The sequence below is a fragment of the Camelus ferus genome, chromosome 6 (genome assembly GCF_009834535.1).
Source record: "Camelus ferus isolate YT-003-E chromosome 6, BCGSAC_Cfer_1.0, whole genome shotgun sequence".
NCBI classification, from domain to species: Eukaryota; Metazoa; Chordata; class Mammalia; order Artiodactyla; family Camelidae; genus Camelus; species Camelus ferus.
Window position 1 is genome coordinate 40,515,792 of NC_045701.1, and position 27,118 is coordinate 40,542,909.

Sequence of the window (27,118 nt, forward strand, 5' to 3'; positions counted from 1 at the left end):
TAGAAAGATTAGCTGATGGATGTGTGGAAAATGGTACGGCTTTCTGCCCTGTACTTTTATTTATTTATTTATTTTTTTAGTATTTACACAGCATCTTCACATTTTCAAAGCACTGTATCAACATTTATTAATCCTCACAACACCCCTGTGAGGTAGGTCAATATGTCCTTTATGGTAGAGAAACTGAGGCAGAGAGGTCAATGGAACCTGTCTGAGGTCACAGGGACAGCCAGTGACGGGACTGCACCCAAATCCACAAGCTAGGGCTCTGGTCTCACATTCACGCACTGGTGGGCATCCAGGGCCACATCCTCACCAGTGAAGGTGACATGGAGAACAAAACACACAGATCTCTCAGCCAACACAAACATCAACGGTTCAAACACCACCAAGGAACAACGTCAATTAAAGTGAGAAACATTGCTTGGCACCAGTGAGGCAAGAGAAGAAGCCACGGAGCAAGGCTGGAATCACAACAGCTGTGAGACCCAGGACGGTTTAGGAAAACAAAGCAGGAACCCCCTGGAGGGGTGACCAACACAAATACCTGTGGTTTCCACACGGGAGACAAGCTAGAGAAAGACAGCGGAAAAATCCAACTGCCCAATCTAATTTTAAACTAGGAACAACACAACGTTCATTCACATTAAAAAGGGCAAGAATATTTGCAATGTAACTACTCACAGTTAGTATCCTTTTTGTACCCTTTTATTCCAAATATTCTCACTCTTTCCCCACTGACAAGTGCTGTTTCCTATATACTTCTCTCTACATACCAGTCTGTACACTGCCATGTGTCTCATGGCTGATTGGCTGAGCTAGGGATGGAATCCTGGAAATCGTAACAGACCATACTCTCCGTTCCTGTATTTCAGCAACAGCTGTCCCTATAACTTGCCTCTGCCCAATTCCATCTTATATGAAGTGCTAAACACACAGAGAAGCAGTTCATTCTTTTGTAAAGTGATCGGTGAACATGGTTCAATATGCTATTTTAAAAGAAATAAGAAAAAAGAAAAACTAAGACCTGCACTATAGAGCGTTTGTAGGAGTAGATTATAGCTACTCCCGATTTCAGAGTGATACAATGACCACAGAGTTAAAAACTATCACTGTTATCACTGTTTATTTGACAATAGTCGGTTTAGTCTACAAGTTTAAGGCAAACATACTAATGCATTTGCTTTTCTTCAGAAATCATACTTATAAAGATTACATAAAGTCTGTCCCAAACTTCTAAGAAATGTTCATTAATTAAAAATAAGTCTGATTAAGATGCTTTACCAGGATACAAGATTGAACTAAGGTGGTGTGTACAATGCTTTTTAAAAACAAAATTCAAAAAAAGGTAACGGCAATCGTTATCTTGTTTGAACAATGCATTTTAAAGGGTTAAACTTCAGAAATTACTGAAAGGTAAATAAGATTGGCAGCCGTAAGTAATATTCATAAAATAAACACAGCTATAGAGGCTACTTAAAAAAAGACTGAACTTTGGGCTTCTGAAGAGGAGGAGGGCTCGGTGATGGGCAACTGCCGGGTGCGCAGGCGCAGGAGCGCAGCCTCCCACCGCGCAGACCGAGGCGCCATGGACTGCACCGCTCTAGTCCCGATCCTCCGAGAGAGAGTAGATGCACTTTGTCAGCTGTTTCTTTTGTTTCCAGTGAGCAGTAAATGCCTAACATCATTAAGAAAAAATAAAATAAAATCTGAAGGAAGGCAGCCCTTTTTAACTGGAAGGTGGAGTGTGGCTTATGTGTCTCCATTTAACACTGCCAGGCAGTTCTGCAACAACTGAAGGTTACCCTGGAAAGGAAGAGAAAATAAACGGTGAGGTTCTAGTAGTTTGGAAGAGTCTTACTGAAAATATACAGTATTAGAAATCACATAACTTTAAATTAGTTAAGATTAATGATGTTAAGACAAATGATTAATACTGAACATTTTCTGATAGGCTATCACATTCTTTTGGCCATTAAAATATACACATTAGCATAGATTTATAGCAGTTTTTATAAAAATAGTAAGATTACCTACAAAAGTATTCTATAAAATTCACACCTAAGTGCCCATTTGCAAAGCATGTTTTATGTAAAGACAAATTTAAGTACATTTAGGTTACATCGATATATAAATGGTGATGAAAGAAAACCCTCTCCTTAGAGTAGAAAGTCAACTATAATGTATAAAGAATGATGGAATTAGAAAATGGCTGTTGGCAATTATCATCATAATAATTGATTCAGACAAAAATCATGAATGGATGCTAAAAACAGTACAAGATTGAAATGCCAGTGCTGTATCCATTAGTATGTGCAACTACATAATTAAAATTTCTCTTAATTAAAGTTAAATAAAAACTCAAGTCCTCAGTTGCACTATCCACATTTCAAGTGTTCATAGCCACATGTGGCTAGCGCCTACCATACTGGACAGTGCTGATTACAGCATATTGCTACTATGCCGCAAAGTTCTATTGTCCAGTGTTGGCTGAGTGATGGGGTATTTAACAGTCTCAAGTATCTCCCCACAGAATACTACTAATACTTTTTTTTTAATGGAGGTACTGGGGATTGAACCCAGGACCTTATGCATGCTAAGCATGCACTCTACCACTGAGCTAGTACCCTCCCCACAAAAACTTAATTCCAAAGATCTCAATGTGCTGGGCTAAAAATAAACAAGCTAAAATTTGACAAAAATGTGGCCTGCAATTACATTTAAAAAAATAAATTCTCAATAAATGAAAAAGTTCTAGAGATCCATTGTACAACAATGTGAATGTACTTAACACTACTTAACTATACACTTAAAAATGGTTAAGATGCTAAATTTTATCTTATGTCCTTCTTACCATGAAAAAAATTACTAAAAAAAAAAAATTAAACACACAACTACAAGGTGGGAGGTTTAAGAAATGACTTATAAGAGGGAAGGAAAAAAATGTGATTATAGCCAAATCAAGCAGTATGGCAGTTAAAAAATCTCTTATACCTATAAAACATGCTATAGGAAGAAATGTGTACAATTATCAGTCCATGTATGCAGAAGTGTTTCCATTTTCAGGTATAGTATTTTAAAAAGGTAATGCAGTAGGGCAATAATACAATAAAAAGCTTGTTGAGGTATGTGGGATGAAAAATATTTAGCCCAAGGATGTCTGACATGGAGAAGAGAAGATATAAAAAGAATATAAAACGTTTAAATACCTAAAGGGTAAACTGTGAGGAGGAATTAAACTTATCTTTCTTATTTTAGGTGACAAAACTTAGACCACCAATATGTCACAGTTACAAAGAAGTCGACTTGTGTTCATTTATAGCATGTCCCAAAAATCTCAGGCAGTTTTAATAATTTTAATAAATTTAGCTTAATAATTTTAGACTTGTAAATGCTATACATGTATCAAAAATAACATTCAACAGTTTTTACAAACTTCCATAATACTTATTTACAGTTTGGAGAATTCTGAATACATTTTGATTTTCAGTCCCTTTGAAGATAGCAAATATTAAATACATTTTTAAGTGATGTTTTTATTAAGGAAGATCAATTTTTTTTAACACCTGGTCAAAAACTGATACTTGTTTTCCACATTAGGCACTAGACTCTCGCAGAGCTGACCATTAGAGACATTACAGATATTATTCTTTAAATGAGACGATCTTTAAAATCTCTCTCAATTCTAAGATTCTCTTTTTAAAGTCAGTATAAGGTTTCAAAACTGATTCACTTCTAAATTATGTCACTTAAATTACTAAATCTTTAATATGACACTACCTTTGCATGCTTCAGTTCTAACTCTGCCAGTTCCACTAAATTCTTTCTGAATGCAGCAACTCTTCTTGTCTTAAAATCTATAAGTTCTGTGAACAAAACAAATTAGAATTAACTATGTATATAATAGTCTAAACATACCTTATAAATAAAGGTTAGAATAAAAGTACCTTGCTTTGCAGATTCAGATATTTTTTCAAATTTCTGACAGCATAATTGTTGGGATGTTTCAGCCTGAAGAACATCTTTATTTTTTGCTCTTGCTTTATCCAGTGCTTTATTTGCATTTTCATAATCCACTAGTGACCTAGATCTTCGATAGAGGAGATCCTACAGAACAGAATGCCTCACAATAATATATGCTGCATGTTTCTAGCAGTTACCTTCAACCACCACCGCCTCAATCATCATGAGCTGACACCTGTACAGTGAGTACCACTTGTCAGTTACTCTTCTAAATGGTTTTTTAAATTACAGCTTTATTGAGATATAATTCAATCACCAGACAACTCATTTAAAGTGCACAATGGTTTTTTAGTATGCTCCCAGAGTTGTGTAACCATCATTACAACCAATTTTAGAACATTTTTGTCATCCAAGAAGAAACCCAACATCCACTAGCAGTCACTCTCCATTTCCGCCCACACCCCCCACATTCTGCCATGGACAACCATTAATTTGCTTTCTGTCTCTATAGATTTGCCTATTCTGGACATTTCATTAAAAAAGGGACTCATATAATATGTGGCCTTTTGTGTCTGTTTTTTTAACTTAGTATAAAGTTTCAAGTTCATCCATGTTATAGCATGAATCAATTTTTAATTTATTGCTAAAAATATTTCATTGTATGGATGTAACACACTGATTTATCCATTCATCAGGTGACAGACATTTGTTTCTACTTTTTGGTTATTTCACAATAACGCTGTTATGAACATACATTTTTGTGTGTACATGTTTTCATTTTTCATTTCTCTTTCATATCTCATTACTTAGGACTGGAATTGCTAGATCACCTCATAACTCTACACTGAACCTTTCTGAGAAACTGCCAGACTATTTCCAAAGTGATGGCACCATTTTACATTCCCACCAAAACTATGTGAGGGTTCCAACTTCTTCACATTCTTGTCAACACCGTTATCTGTCTCTTTGATTACAACTGTCCTAGTGCATGGGAACTGCTACCTCCCTGTGGTTCGGACATGCATTTCCATGATGGCTAGTGATGTTGACCATCTCTTTATGTACTCACTGGCCATTTGTATATCTTCTTTGGAGAAACATTTATTCAAGTCTTTTGCCCATTTTTTAATTGGGCTCTTTATCTTCTTATTGAGTTATGAGAGTTCTTGACATTATCTGGATACCAGTCACTTACTAGGGAATTGTATGATTTGCAAATATTTTCTCTGGTTCTGTGGGTTTTTTTCACTTTTCTTGATAGTGTTTTTGATATACAAAATTTTAGACAACCAAGTTTTTGAATTTTAATAAAGTCCAGTTTACTTTTCTTTGGTTGGTGTGCTTCTGGTGTCATATCTAAGAAATCAATGCCTAATTAAGGTACTATTTTATAAAAAAGATTCATGTGTTTTCTTCTAAAAACATTATAGTTTTAGCCCTTATATTCAGATCTTTGATCCACTGAGTAAACTTCTATCCACAGTGTGAGGAAGGTCTTTTTCATGTGACCCTTCAGTTGTCCCAGGACTGTTTGTTGAAAGTCTGTTCTTTTCCTCACTGAATTGTCTTAGCACTCGGTCAACAATCAATTGATTGTATCCTCAGCAAACTAGGAATAGGAGGAATTTTCTGAACTTGATAAAGAACATCTACAAAAAACCTGCAGCTAACATCATACTTAGTGGTGAGAAACTAGAAGCTTTCCCACTAATACCAGGAATAACACAAGGACATCCCATCTCACCACTCTTTCTCAATATCATACTGAAGGTCCCGGCTAATGCAAAAAGAAAAAGAAAAAGCAGGAAATATACAGAACTGGGAGGAAGAAATAAAACTGTCTCTTGTTTATAGATGACAGATGACATGACTGTTTATGTAGAAAAAACTCCTGGAATTAATAAATGAGTGTAATAAAGTTTTAGGAGACAACATTAGTACACAAAAGTAAATTGCTTTCTTGTATACCAGCAATGAATAAGTGGAATTTGAAATTAAAAATACAATATCATTTATATTATTTAGCACCCCAGAAAATAAAATACCTAGGTATTAAGTAGGTAAGATTAATTAGGTAGTAATTGATTCCAACCAAAACCCCAGCAAGTTATTCTATAGATATCGACAAACTGATTCTAAACGTTGTGTGAAGAGGCAAAACACACAGAATAACTAACACAACAGTGAAGGAGAAGAACAAAGTCAGAGGACGAACACTACCTACTTTAAGCCTTATTGTAAAGGTACAGTAATCTAGGCCGTGTGGTACTGGTGAAAGAACAGACAAATACATCAATAGAACAGAACAGAGAGCCCAGAACCAGACTCACACAAATACAGTCAACTGATCCTTTAATAAAGGAGCAAAGTAGGGGGGAGGGTATAGCTCAAGTGGTAGAGTGCCTGCCTAGCATGCATGAGGTCCTGGGTTCAATCTCTAGTACCTCCTCCAAGAGTAAATAAATAAATAAACCTAGATACCTACCCCCACCAAAAAATAAAAATAAAAATAAAAAATAAAAATAAAGGAGCAAAGGCAATACAATGGAGAAAAGATAATCTTTTCAACAAGTGCTGGGAAATCTGGATATCCACATGCAAACAAATGAATTTATACACAGACCTTATACCCTTTACAAGTATTAACAAAATGGATCACAGACCTAAATGTAAAACACAAAGTACAGGAGAAAACCCGATGACCCTGGGCTTGGTGATGACTTTTTAGATACGACACAAAGGGATGATCTATGAAAGAAATAACTGGTAAGCTGGACTTCATTAAAATTAAAAATTTCTGCTCTGCAAAAGGCACTGTCAAGAGGATGAGAAGACAAGCCACCAGACTGAGAAAAAAATATTTACAAAAGGTATCTGATAAAAGAACTACTACCCAAAATATACAAAGACCTCTTAAAACTTAATAATAGTAAAAGGAACAATCCAAGTAAAAAATGGGCCAAAGATTATTCCCCCCCACCTTTTTTGACAGACACCTTACCAAATAAGATACAAAGATGGCAAATAAGTTTGGGAAAAGATGCTCCACATCAAATGCCATCAGGGAAATGCAAATTCAAAACAACAATGAGATACCACTATACACCTGTTAGAATGGCCAAAATCTACAATTCTGACAACACCAAATACTGATGAGGACGTGAAGCAACAGGAACTCTCATTCACTGCTGGTGGGAATGCAAAATGATATAACCACTCTGGAAGACAGTTTGGTAGAACTAAACATAGTCTTACCATATAATCCAGCAACTGTGCTCCTTGATACTTATTACTCAAAGGTGTTGGAAACACATGTCCACAAAAAAACCCGCACATGGATGTTTATAGCAGCTTTTTTCTTAATTGCCAAAACACGGAAGCAACCAAGATGTCTTTCAGTAGGTCAGTGGATAAATAAACTTGGTGTATCCAGGCAATAGAATATTATTCATTGCTAAAGAGAAATGAGCTATCAAGCCATGAAAAGACAGAAAGGAAACTTAAATGTGTGCTACTAAGTGAAGAAACCAATATGAACAGGCCCAAGTATATGACATTTTGGAAAAGGCAAAACTATGGAGATGATAAAAAAAATCAACAGAGGCTGGGGGAAGACAGATGAACAGATGGAGTACAGAGACTCTTAGGGCAGTGAAACTATTCTATATGATACTTATAATGGTAGACACATGTCATCATACATCTGCCACACCTATAGAATGTACACCACCAAGAGTGAACGCTCCTGTAAACTATGGTCTTTATTGTTTAGTTTCTTTCACTCAGCAAAATTATTTTGAGAGTGATCCATTCTGTTGCATGCTTATGTAGTTTATTCCCTTTTATTGTTAAGTAGCATTCCACTGCACAAATACACCACAATTTGTTTATCCATTCTGCTGCTTGTTGGACATTTGGGTTGTTGCCAGGTTTCAGCTATTACAATAAAGCTGTTGTGAACATTTGTGGGGACATAAGCTTTCTAATACCTAGGACTAGAATGACTGGATCACAGAGTGGATGTATGTTCAATTTTTTAAGAAACTGCAAAACTTTTCCAAAGTATTATAGAATACTCCCACTAATGGTGCGTGAAAGTTCTAGTTACTATAATTTTTGTCAGAGTGGTGCATTTTAACCATTCTAATTAAGGTGTGTAGTGATTCCTCACTGTAGTTTTAGTTCTCACAATTAAATTTCAATTTTTTCTTGTGGTTACTAAAAAATTTGGATTTACTTTTAGAGTCATCTTCTAAAAAGTTACTCATTGACAATTACATATTATATAATAAAATAATAAATTTAATGTCTTCAAAAATCAACAATTTATTTTATCCCTACTCATCCAGTGTAAATCATTTATAAGACTTAATTTGATCTATAATAATTTGATATGGACAGTATTAGAACTACTGAAATCCTCCAGGTTAAAAAGGTTATTCATAATTTGATAAGGAATGAAAGAAAAATGTTCAAAGCACTACTGATCAGATGGGAATTTTCTGTACAATATCTCAATTAATAAATTAACATTGAATTTGGACTATTTTAGCCACTAGGTCTTCAGTGCTTCTTAGATTTTTTTATTCAACATTTTTTTGATTAGTAAGAGTTTTAGTGTTGCACACAGACAGATTTCCAAAGGGAAAAGTTGAGATGCCTTGTTTTATGGCTCACTCACTTTTAATCTAAAATAATTTTTTAAATATTTTTTTAAAAATTATAGTATAGTTGATTTACAATGTTGGGTTATATATGGTGTATAGCATAGTGATTCAGTTATATATATACATATATATATTCTTTTTCATTATAGGTTACTACAAGATATCAAATACAGTTCCCTGTTAAAATAGCTCATTTTAAAAAAACAATGAATAAAGTTACCTTAGCAGCTTGAGATTCTCTTAAGTAATATTTTAAAAGGTCAGAAAGTTTGAGGTCCTCATCAGCTGACACTCGTGCTTCTATTTTCTGAAAAAGGGGAAAAATTGGGTATTTAATCATTACTTACATTCTACACTGTGTTTTCTTTCTTAACTACTGTAAAAAAATCAAAGTTATAAGAAATTATGGTACCAATTCCTATTTAATCTAAGTTTCCTTCCCTTCTCCTTTCTTCTAGCCTGTTACTTTCCTTTGTAACTGACAAAATGAACACAAAAAAGATGAGAACAAATGAGATTAGTGAATTTATGGGAGGGCTCTATATTTGACTCAAGTTCTGGCTGTAATGAGTTTCAGTATCATATTTCAACTCCATTTGTATTTTCTCTCTATTCATTTCAATGGCAACCAATATATACACATGATTATAAAGTAATAAAGGGTGGCAACAGTAGTAGACTAGGTAATTCAAGCCAATCCTCCTGCTGTGGACAACCAGGAAATAACGTCAAAACATCAACAAAATGTGCTCGAAGGCACCAGAGAGTAATAAACAGATGTGGTTAGTCTGAGTTGGGATCAAGTCAGACTAAAAGGATGAGAACACTTCATTCGGTCTAGAGAGACAGAGGATAAAGAAGGATGTATTACATCAACCAAATGCAATATGGGGACCTCGTTTGGATCCTGACTCAAACAAACTCCACCGTAAAAAGCCACTGATGAGACAACTGGGAACATCTGCATACTAGACATCTGATGACACTAAGGGGAGTCACTGGTAATTGTATTGCTGCATTAAAATTAATTCTTACCTTAAAAAAGAGAGAGAGATGTGCACAAAGGGCAGAAAACAATAAATATGGACACTTTTGGAAGAAAAGAACTTTAGCTAATGTAGGAAATGTAACATTAAGGAAATCTGGGTGACACATGTATAAAAATTCTTTGTACTATTCTCCCAACTTTTCTGTAAGTTTGAAATCACTGTCAAAATAAAAAGTTAAAGTTAAAAAACCCTATGCATCTACCAGAATGGCTAAAATAATAAAAATACCAAATACTATAACCGTCTGCAGCAGCTCAACGCTCACATTCACTCTGGTGGGAAGGTAAGTTGGTCGAATCACTCTGGGAAACAATGTGGCAGTATCTACAGAAGCTTTTCACAGGGACCTCCTGCGACCTACAGTCAGCAGACATGCATACTCATGTTCAGCTGAAGATATATAAGAATGGTCTTAGCAGTACTCTTTGTAAAGAGCCCCAAACTAGAAATTATCCAAGTGCCTACCAGTGGTAGAACAGATAAATAGTTAGGTATATTCTTGCAATGGAGAATTACACAGCAGTAAGAATGAAGGAACTATATACCTCTACGCAACAACTCTGATGAATCTCACATATGTAATGTTGAGTAAAAGACACCAGACATAAAAGAACATATACTACATCATGCATTTATATAAAATATGAAAATAAAACTGATTTCTGCTGTTAGAAGCTAGACTAGTGGTTAGCCTCACAGGAGGTGGTGACTCATAAAGCAGCTGAAGTGGGGCAGGGCATCTGGGTTGCTGGTAAAGTTCCATTTCTTGATCTGGGTGCTCATTATATGGGTGTGTTAAATTTGAAACATTTCAGTGAGCTGTACACTTGTGCTATGTGCTCTTTCCTACATGCATAATATACTTCAATAAAAAGGAAAAACTTGAAGTTTCTTAAAAAATAAGTACTTTATGGAAAAATAAACTTATGGAACTTCTTAACCTAAAAGACAAGAGCACAGACACAAAGTATCTTCAAAATTGATTTAGATAAATCTAGGTAACATGCCAGATGATGCTGAGTGCTTTTAAGTATGGCTCCTCTCCGTCCATTAAGAAGTAGGGTATGCGTCCTCTCCCCTGAATCTGGGCTCTAAGACAGCTTGACCAATCCATGAGTCCTGCTGTGCCAGTTTCCAGGTCCAGGCCTTACAACACCAGCAGCTTCCACTTCTGGGATGCTCACTTTTGGAACCTCTTTACCAAGCTGTGAAGCAGCAGCTCCATGGAAAAGTCACATGTAGGTGTTAACAGCCAACAGCCAGAGAAGTTCTTGCTGAAGGCCAGTATCAAGTCCCAGACAGAGGGGGTGAAAGAGTCTTAAGATGATTCCAGTGCCTGGCCTTCACATCTTCCCTGATGAGGCCCCAGAGGTCATGGAACAGAGGCAAGCCAGCTCTGCTGTGCCCTGTCTGAATTCCTGAACCCGAGTTCATTTGCATCATAAAATGGTTGCTGTTTTAAGCTACTGATTTTAGGATGGTTGTTACACAGCAGTGATAACCAGAACAACATTCAAAGGCTAAAGGAAATAAGAATCGTGGGGCTATGGAAATGTGCCACCCAGATTTCCTTCGAGAGCAATGCTTGCTGCAAGGAGCATAGCTGACTAAGAGCCCCAAATGCAGGTCTCTCTGGATCTAGAACCATGTTTACACCAAGGTTATTTTCCATCCTCCTGTCCTGGCCTCGGCTATGCACCAATTGACAGAGCACAGGTAGCAGTGTCAGCCCATTCTTGTCTGATGCACAGCTCCTCCGATGGGCAACTCTGGCTCAGGGACTCTCCTCTGACCTGGACAAAGCTTTCTTAGAACTGCGCTACAGCCTGAAACTGTTCCAACTCAGTCCTTCCTCTCCCTCTGCAGGTGCAGACCTGCACTGTGATCTGAAGGCTCCTCCTGTCTACCCCTGCTCCTCTCCCTTTGTTCTTCATAACAAACCTCTTATACATCTAATCCCATCTTGCTGTCTGCTTCTGAAAGAACTGACACATAAGGCTATTTTGTGATAGATTCCCATTCTTTCCCCCTTCCCCCAAACTCACCCTCTCACCCTACCCATTGTTTTGAATGTAAATGCACACACACACACAATTACATCTTCCTAGAAAATGTTCACTGGTACAGATAACAAAGGCAGGAAAGAGGCTGTATGGACCCAACTGTGACACTGACATAGATAAGAACTTTTCCCATGTGAGAGAATGTCTCCTCTTGTCTCTACTACACACAATTGAACTGACAAGGTCATGCTGAAGTCAGATTTCTACAATGGACTAGCCACCACCACTCTCAGCTAAGGACCATTAAACATCTAATGAACATTTTCACTATTCTATCAACTGATAAAAACGTTAAATATTATTTAATGATCACAATGTTCACAAGTATGACCCTTAAAAACCAAGACTATATCAGTATTAAATTATTACTACTATGAATGAAAGCTTTCTGCAGTTGTATACTTGTTTTATATTGATACAACTCACCTTTAAACCAGTGTGGCACGGGGAATCAAAAGCAATATCATCTTGGTAAAGTAACGAATCCAAGATTTTCTTCTAGCTTACAAAGCCCCAGGAAAGGATCATTCTTCATAAAAGTAAACTCAGTCACCATAATTAACATGTTTTCTGATCAAGACTATGAACTTTTACATATACACCAAAAATTAAAATTCCTGAAAAACTCTCATTTTCAAATCTAAATTTGCCTCATCTTTCTGAAGTATAATTCATCTTTCTCAATTAAACACAGCCCAGCAAGTTAAACACTACTGTACTCAGAGATTTATACTCCCAAAGAAAGGTTAATTAATAGTACTTACTCTTGTTTTGTCAAATAGTTCTGAAACTTTAAGAAAAAACCTAGAAGGGAAAAATATTTCATCATAAGCTACCTTTGAAATAATTTTCTATTTCAAATGTTCAGAGAATGTGCCACAAACCATATTAATAATGAGCATTCTTATTTCATTACAATATTTAACAGTCCTGCTCACTGTAGACTTAATTTAGTTGAAAAAGTCTCTCTGTATCTCCACCCATATAACAGACTCTCTTAATCTTGTTACAGAAAATCTTTCAACAGTCTAAGCCATACACTAAAAATTTAAAAATACTAAAGTCTATACCTTCAAATTATTACAGAAGTACAGAACAATCACATCCAAAGAGACAAAAAGCTAATTTAAAAGGAAAATACTAGAGTTGGAATATTTTCAAATAGAGCTGCTTTGTTTTGGACAATAACAGAAATGAATAACCCATTTCTACCTCAGATTCACTTTCATTTTTAACTAAAAAGTCTATCTCTCAAATGCTGACACCAACTAAAATATAACCCAATGCCAAACTATTAAAGGGTATTCTGTAAAGTATGTAATTATAGGTGACATTATAATTGGATTAGGGCAAATACTTTTGAAAGCTAAAATACTAATTTTATGAACTTTGCTTTACTATAAAGAACTTGCTTTGACAGGTCTGTGTCAGATAAAACATGGGAAGGTTGACTTTCTCCCTGCCTGCTGGGTCAGAAGTATTCTGTGTGCTCAGGCTGCCAACAAAAATTTTGTTTTATTTAGAGGTAATGTTTTAAATCAGAATCCTTACTTGCATATATCTGTAGAATCCTGAGTTCCTAAAGCATATAATGAAGAACCAATTCTATTGTAATCATCTGCAGCACCTATGGAAAAAATTAAGAACTTAAATATATTTATTTATTGATTTAAAAATAGTTACTGAATATCTATCTGCCCAAAATTGTGTATATAATATGAGATACACAAAGGCTAGTGAAAGAATGACAAAAACTCTAATACAATATGATGAATATTACATTAGAAGTACATACAAACTGCTTTGGGAGCAGGGGAAACAGATGATTCCACCTGAGTGAGTCAGGAAAGTATTTACAGACAAGACAGAAGGAGTTGGAGCTTGTAGGATGGGCAAATCTTTTCCAGGCAAAGTGGAGGAGAGGGCATTCTGGATAAACAGGAGAGCATGGAGAAAGGCCAGGGAGATATAAAAGAGCAAAGTATATTCAGAGAGCACTGCAGGGTACACAGGGGAGTGGAAAGAGGTGAAGATGGGAAATAAATTGGAAGCAACTTGGGGGAAAAAAGGTTTTGTAAGCCATGACAGAGTTTGGATTTGAGCTCTTGGGAATGGATGTTATTAAACATTTTAAAATCCTAGTAGTAGTGAAATCAACCAGATAAAGATTTTAGATTAAAAAAATTCTGCTGCCTGGAATAAAGACCAAGAGTGGAGAGACAAAAAAGGCAGACTGACCAACCAGGAAGCTGCTGTGTCAGATGCTGAGGGTCAGGATTAAGGGAGTGAGAACAGTAAGAGCAGAGAGGAACCAACAAAGCTCAAAGATACTTAGTAAATGTCATAGGTAGGATTTACAAACAGCACACCTGAGGTAGGAGCTTGGGAAGCTGGATGAATAGTGGCACCATTACCCCTGGGTGCTAGGAAGCAAAGTACTCAACTTCTGCACAGTACTCTTCCTAGGGCTTGCCCCACAGGACAACACAGGACAATGCACTTGTCGAGAAAAGATTATAATGGAGCTTCTATTAATTTCAGAAAAAGAACAATATAGTGCAATGGTTAAGAGCATGGACCTGGAACCAAACTGTCCAATCCCAGCTTGCCAATTTCCTAGCTGTACAACCTTGGGCATATCACTTAACCTGTCTGTGCCTCAGTTTCCTCATCTGGAAATAGAGAAAATAATAGTGCCCACATCACATAATTATTTGGAGGATTAAATGAGTTAGTAAATGTTACTATGTAGCTGGCACACAGTATGTACAGTACTACACAAATATTTGCTATTATTAATGAAATCCATGACATGAATACTTATATGGAAATTCTCCCTTATACTAGCAGTATTTTTATAAGGCTTTTAAAAAAATGTATTTATTCCCTAATAAAACAGTAATCTTTATACTTTTTTAATTTGCACAAAATTACATTCAACTGATAAGGCTGAAATTTGGTGACTCTACTTATTGTTACTCAAAACAACTATTCTGGCATCTTTTATAAAGAAACTTTGAGTACAAACTTTAGACTCTCAACAGTAACTTCTAAAATATGAGGCTTTTCATCATTATCTTACCCTAAAAGGTTAAGTTAAAAAATAAATAAGTAATACTTAAAAATCACTTAAAGGTTGGTTTATTGAGAGGCAGGAATCAAAAATGGTTTTTGTGACTGGGGAAATCCAAATAAAGACTACAGTGTAGTTAAGAGTATTATACCAGTATTAATGTATTAGTTTTGACAACTGCACCATAGTAGTATACGATGTTAACATCAGAATAAGCTGGTGAAGGCTATACAGGAACACTCTGTACTACCTTTGAATCTGTTCTTTAAGTCTAAAATTATTATTTAAAAATAAAGATATTTAAAAACTCAAAAAAAGGTTTTTGTGCTTAATATTGAATATATTAATATTTCATATTTAAGCTGACCTTGAAATTATTTTTTAGAGCAAGAAATTCCTGTATTCTAATATCTGGCTCTGAGAACACTACCCTCCCTCCTTAGCTATTACAGCATTATGTGATCATGAAAAATAGACAAACTGTCTTAATTTTATACATCACAGTGAGTTGAAAAGTTTAAATTTTCATAACCCAGGATAAGCTCATTAATTACAAAAATTTTTTTTTTCAATTTTGTAAAATTTTATTAAAGCTGACCCTTGAACAACGTAGGGGCTAGGGGGCTGACCCTCCCCGCAGTGGAGAATCCTTATTTAACTGTACAGTTGCCCCTGTATCCACGGTTCAGGATCTGCAGATTTACCCAGTCTTGGATAGTGTAGTGCTATGGTACATATTCACTGAAAATAATCTGCGTAAGAGAGGACCCACATAGTTCAAACCTGTGTTGCTCAAGGGTCCACTGTATATGTAATGTAATTAATTATATGTAATAATTGTATTTTTGTAAAATAGGTTCACTATCATCCTCTTAAAGCACCATTCCATTTGGCCAAATAAATAGAATTAATAAGAATCACTAATATTTTCTGCCATTTTTCAACAGATGACCCTTGTCATTCTTTTTTTTTAAACATTTTTTATTGATTCATAATCATTTTACAATGTTGTATCAAATTCCAGTGTAGAGCACAATTTTTCAGTTATACATGAACATATATATATTCACTGTCACTTTTTTTTCTCTGTGAGCTACCATAAGATCTTGTATATATTTCCCTGTGCTATACAGTATAATCTTGTTTATCTATTCTACAATTTTGAAATCCCAGTCTATCCCTTCCCACCCTCCACCCCCTTGACCCTTGTCATTCTTTGTTTCCATAGCACTAATATATATCTTTATGATAGGACTGATTATAATATGTTATAATTTTTTGCTTTTAGTGTTTATCTCACCTGTAAAATTATTAACTCCTTAATGGTAAAGACAGTTATTTTCTTCATCTTGAAATCAATGCCAAACACGATGGCTGGCACATATCAGACATGCCAATGTTTACGAACTAAATAATTTTAAAGAAATTTTAAAAGTATATATAGTAGGCACCCATTTTAAATCATCAAATCTAAACTGAAGGGTACTTCTAATTATTACAGTCAACACTAGTATGTACCACTTGGTATTTACAAAGTTTTTCTTCTTTGGGGGAAGGGGAGTGCCGCAGGCTGGTGCCAGGGCCTAGTTTGGGTGGGTGGAATGTGGGGTTTCCCAGTAAGGCAAACAGGGTGCAGCTGGAGCCCTCAGAGTGAGCTATGTGACTCTGGGTGTGCGTGGGGAGCAGGAGTAAATCTGGGTCCTGATGGAGGAGCAGGGAGAGGATGGGGTGGGAAAAAGCTTTTCTTAACAGAGGAGTAAAAGGATGAGACATTTTTCCTTAGTATCATTTTATAACCAAGGAAACCCACACAGACCAATTATGTGACTCGCCCAAGGCTCTAAAGCAAATCAGTAATGAATCTAGGAAGGAATTCCAGTTTCCCACACTTATACTATATAGCTGAACAGGCAACTATGAATTATTACTTCATTAGAAAAAATCTGCACATCACAAAGAAAATAAGAAAATAAAATACAAAAATAACTCTTAATCCCCTCAAAAGAAAGACACAAGAATAGAAGTTAACAAGCCAGAGACTTACTTTACTTCCTCCTTTTTATCAGGGCATATAACAATACTCCAAAATGGAGGGTCGCACTTCTAGGTATCTACTGACCTGTCTTATATCAGAGGTTCTCAAACTTTTTGATTTTAGGACTCCTTTACATTCTTAGAAATTACTGAGGGTCCTAAAGAGCTTTTGTTATGTGGGTTATATCGATCAATATGTACTGTATTAAAAAAAATTTTTTAACTATTTTAAAATAACAGTATTAAAATCATTAGAGGGAGGGTATAGCAGTGGTAGAGTATGTGCCTAGTATGCAAGAGGTCCTGAGTTCATCCCCAGTGCCTCCACTAAATAAATAAACAAACCTAATTACCCCTCCACCTCCAAAAACAAAAACAAACAAAAAAACCCATTATGTTATAATAACTTTTCAAGTGAAAAATAACTATACATATATATTTTAAAATTAGTGAGTACAGTGATATTGTTAGATTTATGTGAATCTCTTTTGTGTCTGGACTAACAGAAGATAGCTCGATTCTCTTATCTGCTTCTGCGTTCACTCTACTGTGATACATTGTTTTCGTTCAAATATGTGGAGAAAAATCTAGCCTCAAACAGAAAAGGAAGAGGCATTTTATTAATATTTACAGATTATTATGGATATTCTACTCAGAAAGTAGTCGTCTTTAAGGGTTAGTTGCAGTGGGAAATCTAAAATCTTATCAATGAACTCTGTGTACTCTATTACAATAAACTCCAATGATGAAAGTGATACTTATCCCAAGAATATAAGGTTGGTTTAATATCTGAAACTCAATCGGTGCAATTAACCAATTACTAGACTAAAAAAGAAAATCCATATGGTTATCTCAATCATTGCAAAAACAGAATTAGACAAAACCCAACATTCATTTCTGACTAAAAAAAAAAAATTCCCTCTCAGAAAAACCAGGACTTTAAGACAACTGTCTCAAATTGATAAAAGGCATCTAGGAAAAACCTACACCTAACATCATAGTTAATGGCTTAAGACTGATGCTTTCCCCATAAGGTAAGGAAAAAGGTGAAGCTGCTTGCCCTCACCACTTCCATCAGCACTGCACTGGAGGGTACAGCCACAGCACAATGGGGCAGGGAAAAGAAAGAAACAGTATTCAAGTTGGAAAGGAAGAAGTGTAACTTTTTATTAGAGTATGATCATCTATGTAGAAAATCCTAAGGAATTTACAAAACAGTTACTAAAACCAGTGAGCTGATTTTTAGTAAGGTTGCAAGGTCTAAGATCAATATTGAAAATACAATGTATTCTCATACACTGGCAAAAAACAACTGGAAATTGAAATGTAAAAAAACACATCATTTACAATACCATCAAAAAATAATTAGGGATCTAAAGATGTGTAAGATCTGTACAAAGGAAACTACAGAACATTGCTGAGAGAATTTAAAGACCCAACTAAATGGAGAGATATACCATGTTCATATATCAGAAGAACTAGTATCGTCGAGTTGTCAATCCTTCCCAAATAGATCTATAGATTCTACACAATCCCAATCAAAATCCCAGCAGGAATTTTTGAAGAAACTGACAAGCTGATTCTAAATAAAATCCAGATGAAAACGTAAAGAACCTAGTGGGGTCAAAACAACTTTGATAAAGAAGAATGTAGTTGGAGGACTTACACAAGAAAAGATGTTCAACATCATCAGTTACTAGGGAAATGGAAATTAAAACCACACTGAGACACTACCACTGACCTACCAGAATGGATAAAATTTAAAAGACCGATTATCCTTGTTGGCAAGGATGTGGGGCAATTGGAACTTTCATGCACAGCTGGCAGGAATGTAAAATTGTACAATAATTTTGGAAAAAAGTTTGGCAGTGTTAAAGTTAATTATACACTTACATATAACTCAGCCATTCTACTTCTAGGTGTTACCCGGGAGAAACAAAAGCATATGTCCATATAAGACTTACATATAGATGATTCCTGTCTGCTTTATTTTGAAATAGCCAAAAGCTAGCACAACCCAAACGTCCAACAACAGCTGGAAGGAGAAACAACTATGGTATATCTGTACAATGGAATACCACTCAGCAATAAAAAAGAACAAACTACTGATACACACAATAACATGGATGAATCTTAAAATAATTCTGTTGAATTTCAAAGCCAGACAATAAAGAGCATTTATTCATGATTCCATTCATATAGAATTCTAGAAAACGCAAACTAGTCTATAGAGACAGAAAGCAGATCAGTGGAGGCCTGGGGACAGGGGCAGGAGGGAGGAATTACAAAGAGCCACAAGGAAACTTTTGGTGGTGATGGATATGTTCCTTACACTGATTCTAGTGATGATTTCGCACATATGCCAAAACTTGCCCAACTGTATACTTTGAACACTGCAGCTTATTGGTATCAATTATACCTCAGTGAAGCTGTTAAAAACCCCATTAGTCTATCTTGCACTTTAAATGGATCTTTTACATACATGATTTTGATCATTTAGAAAATACTGGTTTAATGAATCATGCAGATCTTTCAAATGTCGACACACTTTAGTATACAATTATCAACAATACCGCATTCACTAACATTATCATCAATCTCCTTAGACAAGTCTTTAATTTCTGGGAAGCAAGCTCATGGTGATTGATACAAGTTTTTCCAAACTTCTAATTATTGCTGGAAAGCTTGAGTTTTATCATTATCAATGAACACTGTCAGTTGTTTTCCTTGAAGTGTCAGGCCCATTTAGTTAATTTTTAAGAAAATGTCTACCAAATATTCAAGTCTAAATAATCATAGTTTGTCAGTTGTTCTCTCAAGTAAATATGGTGTCTAATGAAAAAAGCAGCTAGTTCAGTTGCAGCTCAGTCGCTAAAATGCTTCACTAGAGAGAACGTTCACACTTCAGTATGCAAAGTGCTTTATGCATACCTCGCATTTCACTTAGAATATAAAAAAGTACTAGGGAAGAGATTTACTACAAGTAATACATTTCACCGTTTCATCAAGGACATTCTTAATTGAATTTTAACTGCAAATGCACTGTGGGAAGGAATATAGTGACTATTAGCACAGTTTGGTGCCACTGCCTTGATTTGTGCTAAGGCACCAGCAGTTTATCCACCACAACTTTTGCATCATCAGTGTACATATCAACATGGTGAAAAAAGACAGAAAACATCATAGCATTATTCTGAAAATAGTTTTCACCTCACAGATTTGCTAAAAAGTTTGAGAATCACTGCTCTTTACCAAGACTTTTACAAACCATAAATAACATAGTAACTTTATAATTATTCCAATAACAATGTAAGCTTTAGCCACAGAGAAAAACCTTACTTTTGTGGGATCTTGTCATCCTATCAGATTTAGCAGATGCATCCTTAACTCGGTTATGATACTCTAAAAGGAATGTTCGTTCATGCTCAAAGAAATCATCTACATCCTATGGGATCAAAAGAAAATACGAGCTTTTTTCACTCATTTGCTTTAGTTTAACATGTAAGTCACTTTGTTATCCTTACAATCATAAAAGATCATCAGTAAAACAGCAAAACTATCGTCTAATAATCAGACATTACATTCATTTCACCAAGTTCAGATTTTAAAAACGTGTTCTGTCTATCAAGTAAGAAATGTACGGTTTTGCAGCTGAAGGCTCAGAGCTCCCCACACGGCTCATGCTCACATGTTGTGCTCTGAAACGTGTTCCTGCTTGTGTTCTGCCTCTACAATCCTGCTTCTCCAACAAATATATTTCTCACAGTGGGAATGAACAACTGCTTTTGAGAAAAAAAGGAAAGAAAGTCTGACAGACAAGTGAAAATCTATTTCTCTTGGTCTATTAATGCATTCTACAGGCCATTCCTGAATGCTGCCAGGCCTCAGTCATTAGTGCCCTCTGGCTGCTTTGGGGAACCTGGCCAAACTAGCTATTTGGGAGCAATTTTCATATTAAACACTATTTTCAATCTTCTTTGGAACAAAGCTAGAAATACATTAAAAATAAAAACTATTAACTGTACTTTCCTCCCTTCTAAAACAGCAACTGTTTATTGAAAAAGCACCAGCCGAAACGATGTAATATGAGACCCACCTCAACAACTCAGAAGCAAAAGTTAGTACTGACAAAATGTCATTTAAAATCTGTAATTCACACGTACCAGTTTTCTAAACAGTAGAAATGGAGATAAAACTAACTTGCAGAGTTGCAGTGAAGATTAAGAAAATGTGGGCTACCAAACACCACGTTGTAAATGTTCAAAAAGTGTTTATTACTTTAATAAAATTATAGAAATGATAATACAGTGGTGTCTAGGTAATGGTAAGAAAAAAGTTCTACATTAACGCATAAGCAGCATCAAAATAAAAGCTGAGTCTATCAGAAAGCAGCCACAGCACATGCCCTGTCCACCTATCAACTGACCTGCCTCTGCAAAATCAAAGTATAAATCAAATAGTACTTTACATGTAAGTTTTATTGTAGATGTATTTGTAAAAACAGGCAATGATGACAAAGTAGCATTATTTTTCTTTCTTATAGTATTTCTTGATAATACAATATAACCATTTTCTCTTACATTTTAATGGTAAGAGTTTTCAGATAAATCAATTATTGTACCATTTTTAGAACATTATCAAGAAAAATTTCAGTGTTATTCAGGGAAATAATTAACTTTGTAAGTATTTTCACACTACTATCTTATTCAATCCTTTCAAAATCCTGTGAGCTAGGTGGGAAAATGGGAAAACTGAGATTCAGAGAAAGAAACTGACTTTTCCCAAGGTCATGTGGCTACTACAAGACTAAACCAAAACCTCAACTGGGCTCTTCTAACTTCAAATCTGAACCCAGGTCTGTCCCACACATTTCTACAGCCAAGGGTAAGTGTACACATGGAGGCAGCCCCTGTGTCCAACCCTGTGACTCTCTAAGGCACCTAGAGGAGACTCATGTGCACGTGGCTGGACATTCATTCCATCCTGCACACTGATCTTCTGCCCTGTGCCTTCCCTCCACCCCGTGACTGCCCGTGGAGTACACACCAGTGGCCCAGTCTACACACTGGCAGATGAACTCAAGCAGCAGCCCATGCAGGATGCGAAAGAAGGCATGGGATTTGGGCAAGGAAATGTGGGGTTCTAGATACCTGAAGAATGGTCTGGTCTGGGGGAAAGGGGCGTGGACTCCACGTGGGCAAATCCCCTTGGACCTGCAGACCTTTCACCACTTAGAGATGGGACCTCTCTAACGAGTGGAACCCTGGGAGGGAGCCCAGTTTCCCAGGCCTAAGGATTCCACTGTCCAGACTTCTCTTTTACTCCAATATAATCTGCACATCTGAAATCTCAATCTGTCCCCCTTTTAAAAGAAGTGAATCCTTAAATCAATACCTCTGTTAATCAAATAAAATTTTACCTTTACTCCAGAAACAATTACTCCATCTGCTGATTTAACCATGTTTTTAAAGAAATCTTCAAGTTTCTCTTTTTTATTTTTCCCTCGCACACTCAACTGAAAGAAAGGTAAATATAAGTTAGCATTTCTTTTAAGATTACAAATGGGAAGTGATGCCTCCTTTATTCTCTGACACTAAAACAGCAATCTTATAAGGATCCCAGCTTTTAAATTTAATACAGTGGCAATTTCATCATGTACATCAGTGATTTTCAAATTCTGAGATGTTAAAGAGGAGTCTGGCCTCACTCCCAAAGATTCAGGTTCAGCTGATCTCAGTAAGGCCTAGCTATCTCAAATTTTGTAAGTATATTTGATAATTCCGGTGTAAGTAGCCCTCTCATCATACTTTGTCAAACACTACTATATCATATAAAGTCAAATAAAAATTTAACTCAGGAGTTCCTTTGAACATGTAAAATTTATTGGAGTACAATATACCTTCATATGATTCTCTAAAAGCTCTGAAAATACATTCTGCAAATTCTTCACTCTGAACTCATCCAAATATTATCTCTTGTCCTATTTTGGCATCAGTAACTCACAGTACAAAGGACACAAAAAATGACTTTGAATGGCATGAATGGTTTATCTAAAGGCAAAACCGCGAAGCAGCTAACTCTTTTGACTTGACCACTTGCTGCATTAAGGGGCCCCAAGAAGGAACATCCTATCTAATTTCCTTACCTACTGCCATGGCTTCAATGCTCACCTTTCTGTAAGTGACTCATAAATCTCTATCATTACACCTAAGCTCTTTTCTGAACCTTAGATCTTATTTCCAGTTGCCTACATCATATCCTTACATGGAGATTCTGCTAACCCCAATTAGAAAAGCCTAAAAGAGTACTTACTATAATCTAATCTCCAAATTTTCCCTCTCCCTGGTTCCCTAATCATGGCTCCTCCATTCAACCAGTCTCTCAGATTCCCACATGTTCCCTAAAACCCCATACTTTTCATTAAAAATCTTGAAATGATCTATAACTTCTTTCCCTTCCTTCCCCCCTCCTTCCTTCTCTCTCCCTCTCTCTTTCTTTTCTCTCACAGCTCAAATTCTACCAGCAAATGTCTGAAATCTAGTAAAGTAAAACAGACAGAATTTGGTGACTCCTCATAGAAACAGGGAGTAGGAGTCCTGAGTAATTTTCACGTTTTAAGGAACCGTGAGGTGGTGATACCTTCTTTGAGAATATAAAAGGAGGCACAGATTTACAGAAGAGTTCAGCTGAGGGTAAAAGGCCCAGGGGATATCTAAACGGAGCTTTACAGGAGGCTAGTTAATAAGTAAGGCTGGGACTCGGGAGCAACATATATTTATAAGTTAACAGGGTATTGCAGTAGATGAAGCCACAGGGGTAGATGATTCTCGCTTAGGGAGAATTTACAGAACTAGAAGTCTAGAAGAACTTCTAGAGAACTTAGTGAGGAACCCTGGACAAATCAGATTTAAATGAATGGGTAAGTGGAGGAAAAAGCCCATGAAGGAGACTGAGAAGTAACCACAGAGCTAAGAGGAAAATACATCAAGAAAGATCCCACAGACCACAAGTACACGGGACCCAGCACAGCTAGACAGTATCTTAGTCAAAACGGAAAGGCACCAGGTATCACACCATACTAACAGAATCCAGAACAAAACCCACACGATCATCTCAAAAGGTGTACTTTTTCATAAGAACACTCAATAAACTAGGAATACTTCTTTAAGCTGACAAAGGGCATCTATGAAAAAACCCAAAAGTAGCATCATACTTTATAGTGAAACAGGGAATGCCCTAAGATCAGGGACGATCTTGTCACTTCCATCTGACATTGTACTGGAGGTTCTAGCCAGGGTAGTTAAGCAAGCAAAAGAGGAAAAGGCATCCAGATTGAAAAGGAGGAAGTAAAAAAGACAAAAGGAAAGCTATTAAATGAGTGAGACTGCCAAGGTGGCTGAAGGCTGTGGCGGATACAGGAGGTTCAGGAATGTGATTTCTGATTGGTGCCCACTCCTGGTGAACAAGGTCATTATCTGATCAAGAAGAATGACTGAAATCAGCTTTTATGGAAAATGGGAGAGGCCTGCCTAAAGTTATAACCTTGTTATAAACGATGGAGCAGGTACTCTAGGCAAGATGAGAAAGAAGTAAAGACAAATAAAAGGGCTGTTGACAGGGTCAAAATGCAGGAGAGGTCGAGTCCAGATGTAGCAGTGAGTCACAGAACAGCTACAATGGGAACAGGGGAAAAGGGAGCTGTGAGGACAGAAGGCTTTGTTTGGAGCCTATAAAACTAGGGTTTAAGAAGTCAGAGGTGAGGCAAGGTCCTGGTTGTAGCCACTGATGGGGCAGCAAAAAATCAATGAAGACTAGGTTATTAAACAAGTAAAATATTTAATCTACTGTTAAGCAGACTAAGGTGTGTACACCTGCTGGAAACAGAGGTACACAGCTACAAAAGGAAAGCAATGCTGGAGGCAATCATTCCCTACAGCAGTGACCATTTCTCCAAAGACTAGATACTGGAACAAGCTTTTCTAGGTCTTCCAGATGGCCCAGTCTTTTTAGACTTCAGGGCACCCTCACTCTACTTCAACAGCTCATCGGTCCCGTGACTCTCAGAAGCTCAGGTAACAGAATGGCACAGATTTCTTTTCCAGCACCACTGAACTGAGTAAAGATCTGAGAAATTGCATGACAGACAAGGTTGAGAAAAACCTTTTAACTTTGGGCCTATGATCTTCTACAACCTGTTAACATACTTGCTGTTTAATTAGTTAAAGAATATTTGCAAAGCACTTTCCAGTCCCTCTTTCTAGGCTTTCTCCAAAACATCATTTGCTGATACAAAATGGGTTATTAAAATGCATCATCATCATCTCTATTAAGCACATATTAATTTATAAGGAAGAAAAATAAATCTACCTTGGTGGGAAAAAACTTATGAAATCCTAAGATTTCTGAAAACTATTTATAAAACTGAATTAAACACCTAATAATCTTCCATTTATTATTTTAACAAATGTTTACTTTACATGTTAAATTGCCAGGCACTGTTCTGTAACAGTGAAGATACAGTGGTGAAAACTGAAAGTTTTACTCTCAGAGAGCTTAAATTTTAGTAGAGGGAGAGAGATAATGGATACATAAATAAATTTTTAAAATACAGAGATACAATTTCACATAGTACTAAGGGCTGTGGCAAGAGGATGGAGTACTTGGAGCGTGAGGACTCCAGATCAGTGCCTGAGCTCTGATACCACCATGCCTCACTTCATATCTACGCTGCTCTTCCAAATTATTATTAAGGTTTTAGCCCAGGCCATAGTAAGGGCCAGCATAAACAAAATCATACAGATAGAAAAGTGATGATAGCATTCTATCATGTGTTCTATAGCAACCCTACTCATGAGCCATTTTTAGCTTCCTATAATTCATGATATGGCCAGCAGTCTTTACTAGTTATAAGTGACAACAGGCAAGCACCACATTTATTCTTGTGAAAGTACCTATGGTAAAGTGCTACATTTCTGCGATTTCGAGTTACACTTCATACCCTTTTAAAGAAAGGGTTTTCTCTACTGCTAGACTTAGGATACTTTATTGTCATATTCACTAACACCAAACCAAAAGGGAAAATTTACCTAAACAAAATTCTTTGATCCTAATGTTGACCTGTAAGCAAACAAGCACTATGTTTACATTTGTTTTCTTCTAAAATTGAGTCATCCAAATATAGATCCCAAGATTTGTATCACCCATCCACTAAAAATATTTTTCCAGCATCATGAATGAAGAAACCTTTACAGCTCAACCACCCCAATCTCTCTTTGTGCACTATAACAGTTTTCAGGCAGGGAGGAAGGAAAATTAGGAGCCATCAGCACTCAAGGTCAGTTAAACAGATCAAGAGTAAATGATTAACCCAAAAGTAATCTTGAATTTCTCAGCTCTCTGGAATTCTCCATAAGGCTTCAGAAGAATCCAACTCAAATTTAAGAAACATTAGTCAATTTAATAACCCTATTTCTTAAGAGGTTCACAATTCAGAATAAAGATCAATATCCCATGTAGTAACATGATCTACCATTGATTCTTCAATTAATCTACGCAAGTTCTACTGAAATACTGCATTACTGCTGAAAAAGTCATTTTAAACTGCCATGAAAAATGACATTATTAAAAAAAAAAGGTCTGATGTCTTTTCTAACAACTCCCTGCAGTTTTCATTGACTCTTTAAAAATAAACCTTCATCACTACTTTGATCAATACTCACATCTTGATTATACTCCAAGAAGACATGGAAATTTAAGTCTTTTCTCAAAATGGGATGTGCTGCCACACGACATAGGAACACTTCATGCATTGCCACAGTCTTCTTGAATATCGCCAAATACTCACTAGAAACAATACACAAAATTAAAGGTAAAACACTGCATCAACTGGAAAATCATCTGCAACAATTTTCAGCAAATATTCTTTGAATTATTCTGAATGCAAAATTAGAGATACAGAGATATAATCCATGTAAACAAAGCTTTTAGTTGAACTGTTAAGGAAATATATAAAACCCAGCTCTGAAAAGACTTCATGCTAGTTAATAGTATTTATTATATTTAAATGTTAATATTTTTAGGTTTTATGAACCCTTCTTCCTATGCAAGTTGGTGTTAAAGGTAACTATAAGGGTGTTTGTTTTCAGCTCCAGAGAAAGTATACTACAAATTATACTGTAAAATCTTAATGATTCAATTTCTAGATAATTACTGCTTTTAAACACCTTAATACAAAAAAAAAATCAAAAACTAAACCTCAGTAAGCATATT

The 27,118-nt window shown here is 36.0% G+C and overlaps 1 protein-coding gene across 1 annotated transcript in view; it reads right to left on the reverse strand.

Moving 5' to 3' along the window:
- Positions 1-51: 51 nt before the first annotated feature.
- SNX6 (sorting nexin 6) overlaps positions 52-27,118 on the reverse strand; it is a 43,413-nt gene continuing 16,346 nt past the window's right edge. Inside the window, exons 6-14 of the mRNA XM_032481860.1 lie at positions 26,569-26,692; positions 22,269-22,364; positions 20,189-20,294; positions 13,294-13,369; positions 12,507-12,546; positions 8,851-8,937; positions 3,948-4,107; positions 3,781-3,866; positions 52-1,806 (exon numbers count right to left, since the gene is read on the reverse strand). Of these exons, the coding sequence (XP_032337751.1) occupies positions 1,753-1,806; positions 3,781-3,866; positions 3,948-4,107; positions 8,851-8,937; positions 12,507-12,546; positions 13,294-13,369; positions 20,189-20,294; positions 22,269-22,364; positions 26,569-26,692 (829 nt within the window). The 3' untranslated portion in view covers positions 52-1,752. The remainder of the gene's footprint in view (positions 1,807-3,780; positions 3,867-3,947; positions 4,108-8,850; positions 8,938-12,506; positions 12,547-13,293; positions 13,370-20,188; positions 20,295-22,268; positions 22,365-26,568; positions 26,693-27,118) is intronic.